The sequence below is a fragment of the Heterodontus francisci genome, chromosome 17 (assembly GCF_036365525.1).
Source record: "Heterodontus francisci isolate sHetFra1 chromosome 17, sHetFra1.hap1, whole genome shotgun sequence".
NCBI lineage: Eukaryota > Metazoa > Chordata > Chondrichthyes > Heterodontiformes > Heterodontidae > Heterodontus > Heterodontus francisci.
This window is the reverse complement of record NC_090387.1, coordinates 51,276,856-51,295,507: the sequence shown is the minus strand read 5'-3', so window position 1 is coordinate 51,295,507 and position 18,652 is coordinate 51,276,856. Positions and strand designations below refer to the sequence as shown.

The 18,652-nt window shown below is 41.7% G+C and overlaps 1 protein-coding gene across 5 annotated transcripts in view; it reads left to right on the top strand.

Moving 5' to 3' along the window:
• Positions 1–18,652, top strand: part of LOC137378924 (dipeptidyl peptidase 9-like) — a 147,811-nt gene that overhangs the window by 66,936 nt on the left and 62,223 nt on the right. For all 5 annotated transcript variants that reach the window (XM_068049424.1, XM_068049423.1, XM_068049426.1 and 2 more), the window contains 7 exons: positions 3,335–3,503; positions 5,029–5,139; positions 7,962–8,090; positions 9,239–9,300; positions 10,328–10,428; positions 12,818–12,995; positions 18,358–18,517. In XM_068049424.1, the coding sequence (XP_067905525.1) occupies positions 3,335–3,503; positions 5,029–5,139; positions 7,962–8,090; positions 9,239–9,300; positions 10,328–10,428; positions 12,818–12,995; positions 18,358–18,517 (910 nt within the window). The remainder of the gene's footprint in view (positions 1–3,334; positions 3,504–5,028; positions 5,140–7,961; positions 8,091–9,238; positions 9,301–10,327; positions 10,429–12,817; positions 12,996–18,357; positions 18,518–18,652) is intronic.

Below are 18,652 nucleotides of genomic sequence, written 5' to 3'. Positions count from 1 at the left end.
TTGCTGGATTCTAAACTGCTCCTAATCCTCAGACTTACTGCTTTTTCTGGCAATTTTATATGCCTCCTCTTTGGATCTAATACTATCCCTGATTTCTTTTGTAAGCCGCGGTTGAGCCACCTTTCAGGTTTTATTTTTGCGCCAGACAGGAATGAATAATTGTTGTAATTCATGCACACGTTCTTTAAATATTATCCATTGCGTATCCTTTTCATAAAGTTCCTCAATCTACCATAGCCAACTCGCGCCTCATACCTTGGTAATTTCCTTTATTTAGATTCACGACCCTAGTTTCGGATTCAACTCCTTCACTCTCCATCTTAATGAAGAATTCTATCATGTTATGGTCGCTCCTCCCCAAGGGACCCTGCACAACAAGATTGTTAATTAATCCTTTCTAATTGCACAATCTAGGATAGCCTGTTCACTAGTTGGTTCCTCAACGTATTGGTCTAAAAAACCGTCACGTACACACTCCAGGAAATCCTCCTCCACAGTATTATTGGTAATTTGGTTTGACCAATCTATATGTAAATTAAATTCACCCATGATTACAGTTGTACCCTTTTTGCATGAGTTTCTAATTTCCTGTTTAATGCCATCCCTTACATCTCCACTACTGTTTGGGGGCCTGTAGACAGCCCCCATCAATGTTTTCTGCCCCTTGGTGTTTCTTAGCTCCACCCATACAGATTTCACATGATTTTCCGAGCCAATATCCTTCCTCGCTGTTGTATGATTTCCTCCTTTAGCAACGCTACCCCACCTCCTTTCCCTTTTTGCCTGTCCTTCCTAAATATTGAATACCCTGGATGTTCAGTTCCCATCCTTGGTCACCCTGCAGCTATGTCTCCGTAAGCACAACTATATCATAACCGATCTATTTGCGCTGTTAATTCATCCACCTTATTGCGAATGCTTTGCGCATTAAGACACTGCCTTTAGACTTATCTTTTTAACATTTAGTTATCTTAGCTTTATTTTGCACTATGGCCCCATTTGTTTCTTGCCCTTGTTTTCTCTGCCTTCCACTTTTGCTTCTTACCTTTGTCTTTCATTTCTATCCTTGTTTTCCCCCTCCTCTGTATCCCTGCTCAGATTCCCATCCCCCTGCCATTCTAGTTTAAACCCTCCCAGACAGCGCTAGCAAACAACCCCCCAAGGAAATTGGTCCTGGTCCTGACCCTGCCCAGATGCAACCCGTCCAGCTTGTACTGGTCCCACCTTCCCCAGAACTGGTCCCAATGTCCCAGGAATCTGAATCCCTCCCCCCTACACCATTTCTGCAGCCACGTATTCATCTGATATATCCTGCTATTCCTGCTCTCACTAGCACATGGCACTGGTAGTAATCCTGAGATTACTACCTTTGAGGTCCTACTTTTAATTTACGTCCTAACTCCCTATATTCAGGTTGTAGGACCTCATCCCTTTTTTTAACCTATGTCATTGGTACCATTATGCACCACGACAACTGCTGCTCACCCTCCACTCTCAGAATGCCCTGCAGCCGTTCAGAGACATCCTTGATCCTAGCACCAGGGAGGCAACATACCATCCTGGAGTCTCTTGTGGCTGCAGAAACTTCTGTCTGTTCCCCTTGTGATTGAATCACCTATTAATATAGCCCTGCCACTTTTCTTTCTCTCCTCCTGTGCAGCAGAGCCACCCATGGTGCCATGAACTTGGCTCTTGTGCTTTCCCCTGAGCCATCTCCCCAACAATATCCAAAGTGGTATATCTGTTAGAGAGGGGGTCAGCCATAGGGGACTCCTTCCCTTCTTGCCTTCCTCTACTCTGTCTGGTGGTCATCCATTCCCTTTCTGCCTTTGCAGCATTTACCTGCAGTGTGATCACCTTGCTAAACGTGCTATCCACGACGATCTCAGCACTGCGCATGCTCCACAGTGAATCCACCAATAGCTGCAGCTCCGTAATGCGGGTAGCTAGTAGCTGCAGATGGATACAGTTCCTGCACACGTGGTCGTCAGGGACACTGGAAGCGTCCTACCAAACGACTATTTTGCCTTGTATTAAATGCAGTGCTCGGTGTGTTATTTGATCATAAAGAGTCAACAGAGCTGCATTTTGTTACTTCCTATGATTCTTTGTGCAATGAAGAACATCTCCTGCATCTGTGTAAATTCTGTTCTACATGTGACTAGCATCACTAATTGAGAACAAAAGACAAACATTGCGGCTCCCCGGTCAGCGTATTGCCTGTTATGGAACTGAATCTCTCAGACGAGTGATCCCAGGTCTTTTTGAGTTAATAGGTCTCACCTGAGCCAGGCTTAGGGTTTCTACAGTTAGCCTCGATGCTCCTTAGTTAGGGAAAAAGACAATAATCAGGGATTCCTCTCTAGAATCAATCAAGTGAGGCCAGGCTCAGGCTGATATGAATTGAGGATGGAATTGGACACAGTTGAGGTGCTTTCCATGGTTGAACACCGAACAACACCTGGTGTCTCAGGTGAGTCATGAAAAATTTAGATGAGACACTGTCATATGCCTGAACACTTTGGGATAGTACGTTAGTTGGAGTCGCCACTATGAGAGGAGTGTGCAACCTGGGCAGGGGACTAGGTTAAAAATGTGGACATTTTTTTGAAGTTTAGTTGCTATGGGCTGATGTATCATTTTAATATTCAAATCATGTTAATGGGGGTACTGAACACTTGAATTAGAAACTATTATATAGTTTTTGACATACTAGCAATTGTAACTTAAGAAAGCAGAGTGTACTTGGACCTTACTGTTTAAATGTGTATGTAAAAGGAGGAATTACTGTGCAGAAGAGTAGTTTGATGGCCCTTTAACACATCAGGTTATGGCTATTTGTCATGGATGAGTTCAGCGTACCACTCTGGCTGAATATTATGCTTTTAGAAGTTGAACTTTGCTCCCAGCTAACCAGAGCTCCCAGGCTCTGCAGTGAACCTATCTGTTGAAAAGCGTTCACCTAAGGACAGTGGGGAGCAAGATTTGTCTGGGTTGGGAAAAAGTATTTAGTTTTGTTACTGAAACTTCGTCAATGTTTAGGTTCAAACATGAAGTGTAACCATTGATTTGAGGATTTGTACTTTCTGAAAGAGGAGGGGAGAAAGTTTGGGTGGAACAAAGATGAAATCTCACCAGAGGTAGCTTCACTAACAAAGTCGAATGGACCCATATGGGACCCTGAAGTATTTGATAGTCTTGTGTTTTGCTAATTAAAGTTACAATTAGATTTGTATTACCTACAGCTAACCTGTGGTCAGCACCATGGTTCTTTGCTATCACGGACGTTATTTGTTCCTTTTTTTTAACCAGTTGGGTGTCTGCTCTTTTACAGATGTCGCCAATGAAGCCAGTAGAGATTAAGACAAATTGTTCAGGTCCTCGGATGGATCCTAAGATATGTCCTGGAGACCCCTCCTTCATCTCATTTATAAATAACAATGACTTGTGGATATCAAATATTGGATCTGGCGAGGAGAAGCGATTAACATTTTGCCATAAAGGTGCAATAATTTACCTTTGGGTAGTAAAAGTCTGCTATAGTACATTAATGTTGTAGATCTATTTCAGGCAATGGCTTTGCAAGACTAGCTTTGGTTCCTGGAGCTGTACAGTTCACCCCATCAACATAGCAAGGCAATTTCTGCAGCAACTGGTTATACTTTAAACCAAATGCTGGCAGAAAATTAAGCTAAGTTTCCAATGGAGCTATTTCTCACAACTCTCTCTATTTATATTGAAGCTAGTTTCAAACTAGCTTTGAGGGAAGTGGCAAGTTGGGGAAAGTGCACTGTTGAGAATATTTTTTGCCCCAAGTATTCTGTTCTCTCCTGCTCAAGTCAGGGTATTGTTCTCTGGTTTGACATTTAACCTTGTTATTTTAAAGTGGACATTATTCATATGGGCCCCTAGTCTGTATTTTTGCAGGCGAGTGGGTTGGAGGGTTGCGGGTGGGGGGAGAGGGTCTGGATGTTGGAACTGCTATCAGTTTGCTGATCCTATCCTCATGAACAAACTTGCTTGTAGGTGGTCAGGAGCAGGAGCCTATCTATTTAATGGATATGAAGGTCAACTATAAGATCACCACTGCTGTTGCAGCTACGAGGTGATATTACATAGTGTTTACAGCACAGAAACAGGCTATTTGGCCCAGCAGGTCCGTGCTGATGTTTCTGCTCCACATGAGCCACCTCCTACCCTACTTCATCTAACCCTCATGAATATATCCTTTCTCCCTCATGTTTATCTAGCTTCCCCTTAAATCTATCTGTGCTAGTTTTTTCAACTGCTTATGAGTTCCACACTCTAACTACTCTCTTGATAAAGATCTTCCTCTTGAGTTCCCTATATTGTGTGTACGTGACCCTTATGATATCAAAGCTCTACACCAGCAGCATTGTCCAAGAATAAATGGCGTGCTAATCTGTTAGTATTATTTGGGAGGGACATTTTGGCCAAGATACTAGAAGACTCCTTCCCTACTTTTCAAATAGAGCCAAAAAGGCAGGCAAAGGATAACTCATAATTCTGCACTCAATCTCTCATTAATATTTGAATGTCAGTGTAGACTTTTTCAGGACATAGTATGGAACTTAAATCCACTACCTTCTAATTCGGTAGAAGTAAATGTGTCACGAACTGAGCTAAACTGAAGCCGAATTGACCAGGGATTAACCAGGGATCTCCAAAGATATAAAGTGAAGTTACTGACAGCTGTCTGGAGAGCCTTGAGTCAAATTAAATCTATTGCATATATAGAAGCTTTAGACTCTTCCATATAATATTTAAATTTACAATAGTGCTTTAAAATGAGTCCTCAAGTGTTTCAGTTAATGAGTTTTGTTTTTGAAATGTAATGACTGGATGGTGACTTTCAGTCTGGCTTTGATTCAGTTTAGTTGCCCATGATTAAGACATGGTGAGCATTGATGTAGCCCAGCAACTAAGAAACATGTACATTTTCCTCATTGTTCTGTATACTAAATTGCACAGGAGAATTTAGTGTGACTAAGATATTCTCTTTTCCAGGTTTGCCTAATGTAATAGAAGATCCCAAATCTGCAGGAGTAGCAACTTTTGTAATACAGGAAGAATTTGACCGGTTTACAGGTTACTGGTGGTGTCCTACGGGAACTGAAGGTATGACCTTGGTTGCAGTACTCTGTTCTTGCAGTTGATAGATTAACCTCAAAATGGATAAAAATTCTCAGTACTTTCTTGGCTTCAAATTTATAAGAAGTGGAGGTTTCTTAATGGCTTTGCTCTGCAGTGTTTCAATTACATTGTTCATCTAGCCACAATCTGTGTTCCATTTCAATCTGTAACCAGTTCAAAAATCTTACTGCCTTCAGCAAGTTAGCACATTAATGATTTGCCTTACTTTGAATTCAGTCTAAACTAGTGGGATGTTCTCCTACTGCAACATACTCCCACTTGCTGTACTTCATTCCCCAGAACTAAATCCAGCACTGCCTCCTTCCTCATTGGGCTAGAAACGACTAGAAATGCAGTCTTTTTTAAACAAATATTCATTCGCGAGATGTGGGCATTGCTGGCATGGCCAACATTTGTTGCCCGTTCCTAATTGCCTTTGGTGATGAGCTGCTGCCTTGAACTGCTGTAATCTGTGAGATAAAGGTACTCCCACAGTGCTGTTAGGGAGTTCCAGGCTTTTGACGCTCTGATGTTGAAGGAGTAGTGATGTATTTTCAAGTCAGAATGGCGTGTGACTTGGAGGGAAACTTGGAGATGGTTGTATTTTCATAAGCCCTGCCTTGTCTGTCGAGGTCGTTTGGGAGGTGCTATCGAAAAAAGCCTTGGTGAGTTATTGCAGTGCATCTTGTAGATGGTACACATTGCAGCCAAGTTGTGCTGTTGGTGGAAGGAGTGAATGTTTAATATGATAGATTGGGTGCCAAGTTTACTCTTGTGAATCTTTCTTTGTATGCCTATAGAAGCTTTTACAGTCTGTTTTTAATACTCTTGCTTACTTTCATATCCTGTTTTCTCTCAGTTTCTTTGTTATCCTTTGAATTTTAAAATCCTCTCAATCCCCAGACTTAACCACTCTTTTTGGCAACATTATAAGGCTCTTCCTTTAAACTAATCTTTGAATTCTCTTGTTAGCCGCAGTTGGATCACTTATGCTGAGGGGGTTTTGTCCTTAGGGCATGTATAATTGTTGCAAATGATGAATTCTTTAAATGTTTTCCATGACTTATCTGCCATCATATCTTTAAATCTAGTTTCCCAATCTACCTTGGCCAGTTCGCCCCTCATATTTATGTAGTTTGCTTTGTTCAGATGCAAGAACCTAGTTTTGGACTAAATCACTCTCAAACTCCATATAAAATCTAACATTTTATCACTGTTTCCCCAGAGGCTCCTTTTATACAAGCTTATTCATTAACCCTGCCTCACTTGTACAAAGCTAGATCTAAAATAGCCTGTTCAGTAGTTTTCTCTTTGACATACTGATCTAGAAGACTATCTTGAATGCATTGCATGAACTTCTCTCCCACACCATTATTGCAAATTTGTTTTGACCAGCCAATAAGGATTACAATCCCCCATGATTACCATAATACCCTTGTTCCATGCACCTCTTTCTTGATTTATGCCCTTCCCAACACTAGGGCCTATAAACTACTACTATAATTTTCTTCTTCTTGTTTCTTAATTCCAGCCAAACAGATTCTACATCTTAATTTTCTGAGCTAGGATCCTTTCTACTGTCTTTATCCTGTCCTTTATTATTGGGGAAATCCCTTCTCCCTTTTCCATTTTCTCTAGCGCTTCAAAAGGCCAAGAATCCTGGAATATTTAATTCCTGACCATGGTCACCCTGCAGCCAAGTCTCTCTAATGGCTATTGGATTACACCCTTAAACTTCTACCTGTGCTGTTAATGTATTTTGCTGTGAATGCATCATGCCTTCAAATTTAGTGCCTTTCTCATTAATGGTTTTCTGTTTTTCCCTGATGTCATCGGGGTCACTAATTCCCTACTATTTTTGTTAAGCACTCTATCTCTTCCTGACTCACTATGCTGATTTTTACCCACATTGCTACTGAGCTTTACACGATCCACATTTCTCTTGCTTTTGAATTTACCCTTTCCTGAATCCTCCCATCCCCTCTTGATTAGTTTAAAGCCCTATCTACCGCCTTAGTTATTAGTTTCACTAGGATAATAGTCCTGTAATCCCTTTACGAAGAAGAATTTATCTTGTCCCTTTGTTAAATTTGTCATTGTTGGTTCTTCCACTTTCCACGCAGCCCTCCCCACCCTTCAGTGGTAATCTGTTCCACAGTTTAATCACCCTGTTAAGAAATGTTGTCTAAATTTCTTTTCCTTTAAGCTGTGTCTCCTCATCCTTGAATTCTTCACCTGATGAGGAGTGAAAGATCCAACTTCTCCATATATGGAAACCTTGAACACAAAAATCAAGTTCCCCATCTCCACCTTTAATGAGAGTAAACTCCTGGGCTAGGTATTCTTTCCTCAGACCGCATGGTTCAAACTCGCAGCCCAATTCTAGACTTTTAATAATTGCTTTATTCCCCCATGTAACACTGAGATGAGATGTTAAAACAACATCCTGTCTGTCCGCTCAGGTGGACATGAAAGATCCCATGGCACTTTCGAAGCAGCAGAGGGTATTCTCTCTTGGTCAATATTTATCCTTCAACCAACATCACTAAAACAGATTACCTGGTTATTACCTCATTGCTGTTTCTAGGAGCTTGTTTGTGCACAAATTGGCAGCTGTATTTCTTATATTACAACAGTGAAGTACTTTATTGGCTGTAAAGTGCTTTGTGGCATCCATCCTGAGGTCATGAAAGGTGTTATATAAATGCAAGTTTCTTAGAACTGAACACAGTACTCCAGCTGACCAAGGCCAGGTACAATATTCAGTATCATCTTGACTTGCATGAAAGTATTTGTGTTGCTTGCAGGTCCAGATGGTGCAAGGACTTATTATCTCTTGTATGAGGAAGTGGATGAGTCAGAGGTGGAGATCATTCATGTACCCTCCCCTGCCCTGGAGGAGAGGAAAGCTGACGCTTACAGATACCCAAGAACAGGTTAGAAGTAGAGTCTATGATCTGAGATATCCTGGTTTAATGAGAGAATAATGATCAATGTGAAAGCTTTATTGTTTATACGCTGCACAGTTTTAAAATCAGTTATTTCTTAGATTAAGGAATTAAGTATTTGAAATTCAGTGGAATTTCAATTAATTTCCCTCCCGTTTGAAATTGAATTGTAGGTGTTAAAGTTGTGGTCACTGAAATCTGGAATATATACCCACCTAGAAGAGCTGCCTAACATTTTGAACCTGCTGTGCTCTTCCTAGAATAAGAGTGTGAAGCGGCTATAACAAAGGGTTGCTGGCTTAATGCCACTGATATTATGCTGCAGCCTGAAACTCTATGCAAGATGCAGTTGAGTGATTCACAAGACTCATGGAGTTAATCATTGTTGCCCTTGTAATGGATTCTGTGAAAACTGCAAGTTTTTCTATTGCACTAGAGGACGGGATAAATAATGCTCAGTGATAATGTTATGATAAGAGCCATGATATGGTATATACTCCTGTTACACAAATTTAGATGTATTTAATTCAAAATGTGTGGTAGTTCATATTCCATATGCAGTATTTTAGCACTTAAATTGTTTAGGTCTAATTTTGTTGCACTTCCATAAAGCTTGAATTGAGGAGAGAGAATTGCTTTAATTGTCCAAAACTTTAATTGAAAATTGCATCCAAACAACTTTGAAAACGAATCTTTGCTCAAACCTTTGGGCAATTTAACTTATGGACATTAATCTTCAAAGAGTGCCATTAATTGCATTTATTTAAGGTGTTATCTGTTGTCCCATTTGTATAGAGTATGCCACTAATTAGTGGCAGAAGCTGCAGCTGCTATTTTATTATTGCTCTGTGTAGAATGGCTTCCTTTGCAATTTCTGACTGCCCCAGTCAACCTATTTGTTGAAAATGAACTGGTTTTGAGATGTTATTTTTAAAAAGTGACACTTTAATGAATTTGGGAAATTTGTAAGTGACGCTGGGGAGGAGAGTTGAACAAGTGTCTTGAAAATGTTGTAACCTATTTAAATGATTGAAATTGCACAGCAGCAGGAGGGTTTTAAGGTCCATTAGGACTTTTCTGTTGCAGAGCTAACACTGTGACTTTTTAATATCTCTCTTTCGCTCTCTCTCTCTCAGGGAGTAAAAATCCCAAGATAACACTTAAATTATCTGAATTCAGAGCAGACAGCCATGGGATGGTGAGTATTCCTTTAAATCTGAAGTATTAGGCACCTAGGAATGATGAACATTTATTTATATTGAGAGGTTCAGGTTATCATAAATTGTGGAACTTTTTTTTCACGTTATCTCCTAAAGGCAGTGAACCTTTTTTGTATGTTCCAATTTTAAAACAAAATGCCACTGTTTTTACTCCTCCAGATTGGTATTTCTCAGATTTTTAGAGGAAGAATATGGAGAAGAAACATGCACTAAGTGATTAAACTTTAAAAGGGGTGGAAAAGCCAAAAAAGTTGGGATTGAGATGTATAAATCTTAGTGTGACAAATTGCTAAAACATTTATTTTCAAAGAAAAGCATAATGGAACCTGAATTTTATGAATAATTGTATATTGTGCAAAAGTGGCAATGCTAACAACCTATTTAGATCATTAGGTCACTGTTGGAATATTTAGTATTGGGTACCCTAGTTTAGGAGGAATACTGAGCTGTTGAGAGGGTGCAGAAGAGATTTACTAAGATGATATGAGATGATAGGCTTTACTTATGAAAAGGGCTAAAGATGCTGAGATTGTTCTCATTAGAACATAAGGTTAAGTGGAGATCTGTTAGGTGTGCTCAAAAACTGAGGGGTTTTGGTATATTAATTGGGAGGAAGAAGCTATTTACACTAGGCAGCATCAGTCAGTACCGGGTATGAATTTAATAACATTTTTTTTCAACAATGTTGGGACATCGAATGGTGGTACAAGAAGGACTCATAGCTTTGTGAAATATTTATTCCCTTCTCTTTTAAAGGCTATGGAGAAAAGACAAAAGAATGGGATTAAGTGGCCTCTTGTTAAGCTACAAAATTCTGATTCTTTAAATAATAATGGGGAATCATGATGCCAATACCATTAAAATTCTTAGAGAACAAACTGATTTCTCACCACCCTTTGACAGTATATGACAGAAGAAATCCCAGTGCTGTGTTTTATACAGCACACTGTTTATATGGCATTGTACAGTGCTAATCCTAACTCAAAACATTTTTTCCTTTGATAGATCCTGAGTGCACAAGACAAAGAGCTGGTCCAGCCATTTGAGAGTCTTTTCCCTTGCATTGAGTACATAGCACGAGCCGGATGGACGAAAGATGGAAATTTGTATGTGTTCTTCCTTGTGGGTTACTATGTAGTTGACTGCATATATTTTCCTTTTTTTCAAAATAAAAACTATTAAAATTTAATGTTAAGTTTGTTTGAGTACCTGTAGGTCAGGAAGAAACCATTACATTATATCTATGTACCCCCAAAGTTCAATATTACCACTGTATTCTGTCTAGCTTACCCCTTAACTGCTTCTCCCTGCCCCAACTACCAATATTATTCACATTTCTCTTGAATTTGCAAAAACTATCCACTGCCACTGTGGCCCTGACCTGATGTCAATATACATGTTTGGATCGAGCTGCTTATCCAATTCTTTGTCTGATTTTAGCAGCTCAGTCGCGTGTATTATAGTGCATGAACATGAGCATAATACAAGAGGTACAGTTTGGCATTTTTAAGAAATGTTACACTTTGGGTTGGATGGTTCATTTTTGGAACAGCTTACCCAGAGCATTTCGGAGGAAGGAGTTTCAATCTCCATGGTGAGTCATAGAGTCATACAGCACAGAAACAGGTCCATCATGTCTGTGCTGGCCATCAAGCACCTATCTATCCTAATCCCATTTTCCAGCACTTGGCCCGTAGCCTTGTATGCTATGGCATTTCAAGTGCTCATCTAAATACTGAAATGTTCTGAGGTTCCTGCCTCTAACACCCCTTAAGGAACGTGTTCCAGAGTCCAACCACCCTCTGGGTGAAAAATATTTCCTCAATCCCTTCTAAACCTCCTGCCCCTTACCGTAAATCTGTGCCCCCTGGTTATTGACCCCTCCGCTCAGGGAAAAAGTTTCTTCCTATCTAACCTATGAAGGCCCCTCATAATTTTGTATATCTCAATCAGGCCTCCCCTCAGCCTTCTCTGCTCTAAGGAAAACAACCCTAGCATATCCAGTCTCTCTCCATAGCCGAAATGCTCCTGTCCAGGCAACATCCTTGTGAATCTCCTCTGCACCCTCTCCAGTGCAATCACATTCTTCCTATAGTGGTGCCCAGAACTGTATGTCCTCCAGCTGTGGCCTAACTAGCGTTTTATACAGCTCCATCCTAACCTCCCTGCTCTATATTCTGTGCCTCGGCTAATAAAGGCAAGTATCCTATTTGCCTTCCTAACCACCTTATCTACTTCTGCTGCCTCCAGTGATCAATGGACAAGTACAGCAAGGTCCCTCTGACCCTCTGTACTTCCTAGGGTCCTACCACCCATTGTATATTCCCTTGCCTTGTTATTCCTCCCAAAATGCATCACCTCACACCTCGGGGTTAAATTCCATTTGCCACTGCTCTGCCCATTTTACCAGCCCATCTATATCACACTGTGATCTAAGGCTTTCCTCCTCACTATTTACAACACCACCAATTTTCAAACTTACTGATCATTCCTCCTATATTCACGTCTAAATCATTAATGTACACTATAAGCAACAAGGGTTCCAGCACCTGTCCCTGCAGTACACCATTGGTCACAGGCTTCCACTCGCAAAAACAGCCCTCGACCATCACCACCTGCCTCCTGCCACTAAGCCAATTTTGGATCCAATTTGCCAAATTGCCCTGGATTCCATGGGCTCTTACCTTGAAATTGGATACACATCAGAAAGCATTATATTTTCAGACATAAACACTAGGACAGTGGGGTGGTGGACTTGGACCTATGGTCTCTCCCAACTGAGATTTTCTATCCCATAAACATATGTGGACAGTATATTGTATTTCTATCTTGTCATCTTTATAAATACAGCTGTTTTATTGACTACATTAGAAATTGAACAATTGGTAGGAAGTGCACATTTTGTATTAATACTCCATTCTGATCTCCATTCAGAAGAACAACGCAACTTCAATGTAACAAACTGTACAAACCTGGAGGTTAACCATTAGAAGGCCAGTTGATTCATACCTAAATCCCCCGAATAGTTTTTGAGTCCTTTGAGCCCAGTCCTACATTAGCATCTTTTCAAGAGAGGAGTTCTAAGATGCTCTATTACCTGAGGAGTGCAGACAATTCAGCTGAGTACTTCCACTGTACAAAGTATAAAGGACCCAACCCACTGCAACAGATGGCATTTTTGGCTTATAAAAGTGTGGCTCTGTGAATTTTCAGTCAGATTTAAGACCCCTGATTAAGGGATGTTAGCATGGGCCCTAGTTCCACGCAGTCCTCTGTTTGGATTCTTATGAAATGGGGTCTTCACTGGAGCCCAAGAAGACTGGTTTCCAGAGAGAATAGAACATGTACGTCGCACTCATGACAGGAAGAGTGAAAGTGTCTTTAGACCAAATAAATCTATTGCCTCTAACAGACAGTTGTTCCAGAGAGACCCTCACTGGAGAGCCCAAATTACAGCAGTGAATAACTTCCTTTTCTCTTTCCTTTTCATTATAGTGCCTGGGCAGTGTTACTCGATCGGCCTCAACAGAGACTTCGTTTAGTTTTGATTCCAACATCACTATTTATTCCTGTAACTAAGGATGAAAACGAACGGGTTAAGTTTGTTGAGGCTGTGCCAGAAAATGTTCATCCACACATTATTTATGAAGAAGTAACTGATGTATGGATAAATGTAAGTACAGACCATCACTGAAGAACAAAAGTTTTTTCTTTGAAAAATTTTGCTATTCCCAATGTGGGGAGTATACGTGCTAGAGAATGAGACACTTTGTTACAAGTCTTCCAGTTCTAACATCAAACCAATCAGTATCGTAACTTGTTCTGATCCATGACAACCAAGAATTGGATTAATACTGCCACACTCATTTTATGTAGAATCCAACAGCTAGTGGACACTGGGGAATTTTATTCCGTTAATCTGTGTTGGGTCTGAACCCTGTTCATCAAAGTGAAAGACCTGCATGTAACCCACTGCAGTACATAAATGTTTAGCCAAAATTTGGCCAACACATTTTTGGAATATCTTGGTTGTGCAGCCGATAGACTGACTGCCAGATGGTTGCAGATTTCAATTCCCAAAATGCACTTTGAGTTCACAGTGCAGCTTCTCTGATAGATTCTGCAGTTCTTTGTTGGGCTACTCCCTCCAGAGGGCTGTTTAGTGTCTTGGTAATGAGGGGGAAGAAGGCTAAGCAAAAACATTTGAGTTGATTTTAGTGCACCTTGTGCTTATTGATTTCAATTAATTGGATTGAAAAGTACTCAGTAACAGGGAGCAGAGGATGTTGATGGGAAAAGAAATGAATTTGGGTTAGTGAGTAGTCAGAACACAAAAGCAAAATATTGTAGATGTTGGAAATCTGAAATAAAAATAGAAAATGCTGGAAATACTCAGATCAGGCAGCCTCTGTGGAGAGAGAAATAGTTGATGACCTTTCATCAAATTAGTGACTAGTCGGGTTCCTTACTGATCTGTTTTGGATCCTGAGCTGTTCACTCTATCGATAATTTAATAAATAATTCTTGAGTATTATAAATTTGCTGATGAAGTTGATGGGCATGTGGTAAATGAGAGGCCAATAAGTAGTATGGAGAGGGATCTGAACCAATTAAGAACAGACAATGTTGGAATAAAAGTAAGGTACTGCAGCTGTTGGAAATCTGAAATAAAAACAGAAAATGCTGGAAATTCGCTGGTCTGGCAGCATCTGCGTAGAGAGAAAGTTAAAGTTACAGGTTGATGACCCTTCATCAGAATTGGGAAAAGTTAGAAATGTAGCAGGTGTTAAGTAGGGAGGAAATCGAGGAAAGTGGACAAAGAAGAAAAGGGAATGTCTTTGATAGGGCAGAATACAGACATTAACTGATTTGGTGGGGCAAAGCTAAAAGGACATGTAAAGAGACAAAAGACACGTCCAGAGGAGCTCTAAATGGCAGAATAATGAACGGCTGCTGTCTGAAAGCAAAACAAGAGAAACCAAGATTAAGACTGAAACATAAGGAAACAAACTGCAGAGCAGAGGTTACGTTCTGAAATTGTTAAACTCTGTATTGAGTCCTGAAGCCTGTAAAGTGCTTCATTGGAAGGTGAGGAGCTGTTCTCGAGCTTGCATTGACTATCGTTGGAACACTGCAATAGGCCAAGGGCAGAGATGTCAGCGTGAGAGCAAGGTGAAATAAAATGACAGGCCACCGGAACTCGGGGCCAGGCTTGCGGACTGAATGGAGGTGTTCCGCAAAGTGGTCACAAAATTTGCGTTTGGTTTCTTTGCTGTAGAGCAGGCTGCATTGTGAGAGAACTAAATTGAGAGAAATGGGCTGCTGGGTGGAGCACTACCTAGAACTGTACTCCAGGGAAAATGTCAGAGACTGCCCTCAATGCAGCCCAGTCTGTGCCAGTCATGGATGAGCTGGACAAACAGCCAATAAAATCGGAACTCAGTGATGTCATTGATTCTCTAGCCAGTGGAAAAGCCCCTGGGAAGGACGGCATTACCCCTGAAATAATCAAGAGTGCCAAGCCTGCTATACTTTCAGCACTCCACAAACTGTTTTGCCTGTGCTGGGATGAGGGAGTCGTACCACAGGACACGCGCGATGCCAATATCATCAACCTCTATAGGAACAAGGGTGACTGCAACAACTATCGTGGAATCTCCCTGCTCAGCAGAGTGGGGAAAGTCTTTGCTCGAGTCATTTTAAACAGGCGCCAGAAGCTGGCTGAGTGTGTCTACCCTGAGGCACAGTGTAGCTTTCGAGCAGAGAGATCCACCATTGACATGCCCTTCGCCATCTACAGGAGAAATGTCGCAAGCAACAGATGCCCCTCTATGTTGCTTTCATAGATCTCACCAAAGCCTTTGACCTCATCAGTAGACGTGGTCTCTTCAGACTACTAGCAAAGATCGGATGTCCACCAGAACTACTAAGTATCATCACTTCATTCCATGACAATATGAAAGGCGCAATTCAGCATAGCGGTGCCTCATCAGACCCCTTTCCTATCCTGAGTGGCGTGAAACAGGTCTGTGTTCTCGCATCTACACTGTTTGGGATTATCTTCTCCCTGCTGCTCTCACATGCGTTCAAGTCTTCAGAAGAAGGAATTTTCCTCCACACAGGTTCAGATGGGAGGTTGTTCAACCTTGTCTGTCTAAGAGCGAAGACCAAAGAACGGAAGGTCCTCATCAGGGAACTCCTCTTTGATGATGATGCTGCATTAACATCCCACACAGAAGAGTGCCTGCAGAGACTCATCGACAGGATTGCGGCTGCCTGCAACGAATTTGGCCTAACCATCAGCCTCTAGAAAACAAACATCATGGGGTAGGACGTCAGAAATGCTCCATCCATCAATATCGGCAACCACGCTCTGGAAGTGGTTCGAGTTCACTTACCTATCGCCAGTAACCTGTCTCTCGATGCAGAAATCAACAAGCGCATGGGAAAGGCGTCCGCTGCTATGTCCAGACTGGCCAAGAGAGAGTGGGAAAATGGCGCACTGACACGAAACACAAAAGTCCGAGTGTATCAAGCCCGTGTGCTCAGTACCTTGCTCTACGCCAGCGAGGCCTGGGCAATGTATGTCAGCCAAGAGCGACGTCTCAATTCATTGCATTTTCGCTGCCAGCGGAGAATCTATGGCATCAGGTGGCAGGACCGTATCTACAACACAGAAGTCCTCGAGGCGGCCAACATCCCCAGCATATACACCCTACTGAGCCAGCGGCGCTTGAGATGGCTTGGCCATGTGAGCCGCATGGAAGATGGCAGGATCCCCAAGGACGCATTGTACAGCGAGCTCGTCACTGGTATCAGACCCACCGGCCGTCCATGTCTCCACTTTAAAGACATCTGCAAACGTGACATGAAGTCCTGTGACATTGATCACAAGTTGTGGGAGTCAGTTGCCAGCGATCGCCAGAGCTGGTGGACAGCCATAAAGGCGGGGCTGAAGAGTGGCGAGTCGAAGAGACTTAGCTGTTGGCAGGAAAAAAGACAGAAGCGCAAGGAGAGAGCCAACTGTGTAACAGCCCCGACAACCAATTTTATCTGCAGTGCCTGTGCAAGAGTCTGTCATTCTAGAATTGGCCTTTCTAGCCACTCCAGGCGCTGCTTCACAAACCACTGACCATCTCCAGGTGCTTGCCCATTGTCTCTTGAGACAAGGAGGCTAAAGAAGACGACATGTAAATTGCTGTTTCACCTGGAAGGACTGTTTGGGGCTTTCAACAGTCAAGAGACAGGAAGCAAAAGGGCAGGTGTTGCATTTCTTGCGCTTGCATGGAAAGGTTAGACCAGGATTGTCCAACATACGGCCGTGGGCCAATAACGGCCCACTGAGGGTTTCCGTCCGGCCCAAGGATGGATTTCAGACATGAGAAATTTCCCATCGACTTTTTCCAGACCGACTTTTTAAAACAATTGCAAGTCAGTTTCACTGCTGACAGTTGCTGGGAGTAGGAACAGTAGTTTCTGAACTTCGGACAGATTCGGGGTTTTCCAGCAGGGCACCGACTGTTTTTGAAAAGACTGCTGGAAAACCCCGAATCTGTCCAAAGTTCAGGAACTGCTGTTCCTGCTTCTGTCGTCTGTGAAACTGACAGGCGATTTTGAAAAAAAAGTGACCAACCACAAAGCTGCTGTGCTAAGCATTCCTGCTCCCTGCAACTGTCAGAGAAAGAGAAGGGTGACGGTGGGAGAGGGGGACGGATGATGGGACAGAGAGGGACACGGATGCTGGGGCGGCGTGTGTTGGGGACCACGGATGCTGGGGCGGGGAGGGGTGGGGGGGGGGTTGGAAAACCATGGGATGGGGAAGCACAGGATGGGGGTGGGAGGGCAGGAGAGAGAGAGAGATCAAGATCACTCCTGACAAATGGACATCTATCCAGAATACTCCACATCGATGCAACAAGTGTGCAAGCAAATATTTCTAGGTTTCTCATTAAAAAAAGTGTCCAACGTAGTGATGAGAAAGTAAGTCAATAAATTAATCTCATTTCAAGCTTCTTCACAAAAATGCGCATTTGTTGTTTTGATGGTAAGATAAATTTCTAATGCCTTTTTTTTTCTGAAGTTGTCTCGCTGACCCCCTTATGTAAGACAAAAGTTGTAATGTTGTCCACGTGGAAAAAGTTGGACAACCCTGGGTTAGACAATGGTAGGATCTCTGCTAAAACATTTTAGAACTGGATCATATACATAAAAGGATTCTCATTAACACAAATGGAAATGGGTTTGGGTGTAGTTATTGACCATTCACTGAAGTTTCCAGCCTAAACTGTCACAACAAAGCTGTTAACTTCTAGCAGTCTACTCGAGCTAATTTGATTCATTTTAAATGAGATTTTCCTGCAGTGTACGTGTCATTGATGCTACATTTGGAATACTGTACATATTTTGGGGATTATACCTCATGGTCAGTGCCTTAGCTAATGTTTGGAGGAAGACACCAAGCTGTTTGAGAAGGGATTCAGGGTGCTGAAGTAAATTTCCATTGGATAAAAGAAGATTGAGGACTAATATAATTCATATCTATAAATAAGAGGCATAGAGAACTGTAAGGGAGGCTATTTAATCCAAACATTCAGAACTGGAGGCTTCGGATTTTTAAAGAAGTTAGCCACAAGGGTAATTATAAGTATGTACACAGACGGGAGGTCACTTTGGATATGTAAAAGGACTGTAGGCAAAAGTTGACAGCAGTTCAATAACTCACATCTTGCCCTTTTGAGAGTAGCAGGATAGGATCGAATAGGGAAGATGTGAGGATGGATATATGAATATTTTGGAAACTTGATTATATTTGAGGATCCTATGCTAATGCAGAACCTACAGGAGGTTAAATAGTTGAGTAGAATCCACAGATATTTGTTTGTGGGATTTAAGGAAGCTGGGTGGGAAGGGTAGTTGATGACCTATTTTGATTCCATGTTTCCTTGTTATTACCAGAGTAATGGCTGCACCATGTTTGTTTACAGAACCATGCTAATTAATGTCCTTTTATTCCCCCCCCGCCCCTCCTTTCTCAGGTTCATGACATATTTTATCCCTTTGTACAAACTACAGATGATGAACTGTCTTTTATCTGGGCTAATGAATCACAAACAGGGTTTTGCCATTTATATAGAATTACTTCAATTTTAAAACCAGGCTGCTACCAATGGGCAAAGCAATTCAGTCCAAGTGCAGGTGAGTTACTGTTCTGTCCTATTAACTTGCCTCATTGTCTGTACTGCATGAGGGGATGTTGAGAGTACAGAAAATTGGGATAAAATCACAGGGTTACTGGTTAAAATATGGCAGATTATAATATTTTGTATTTTG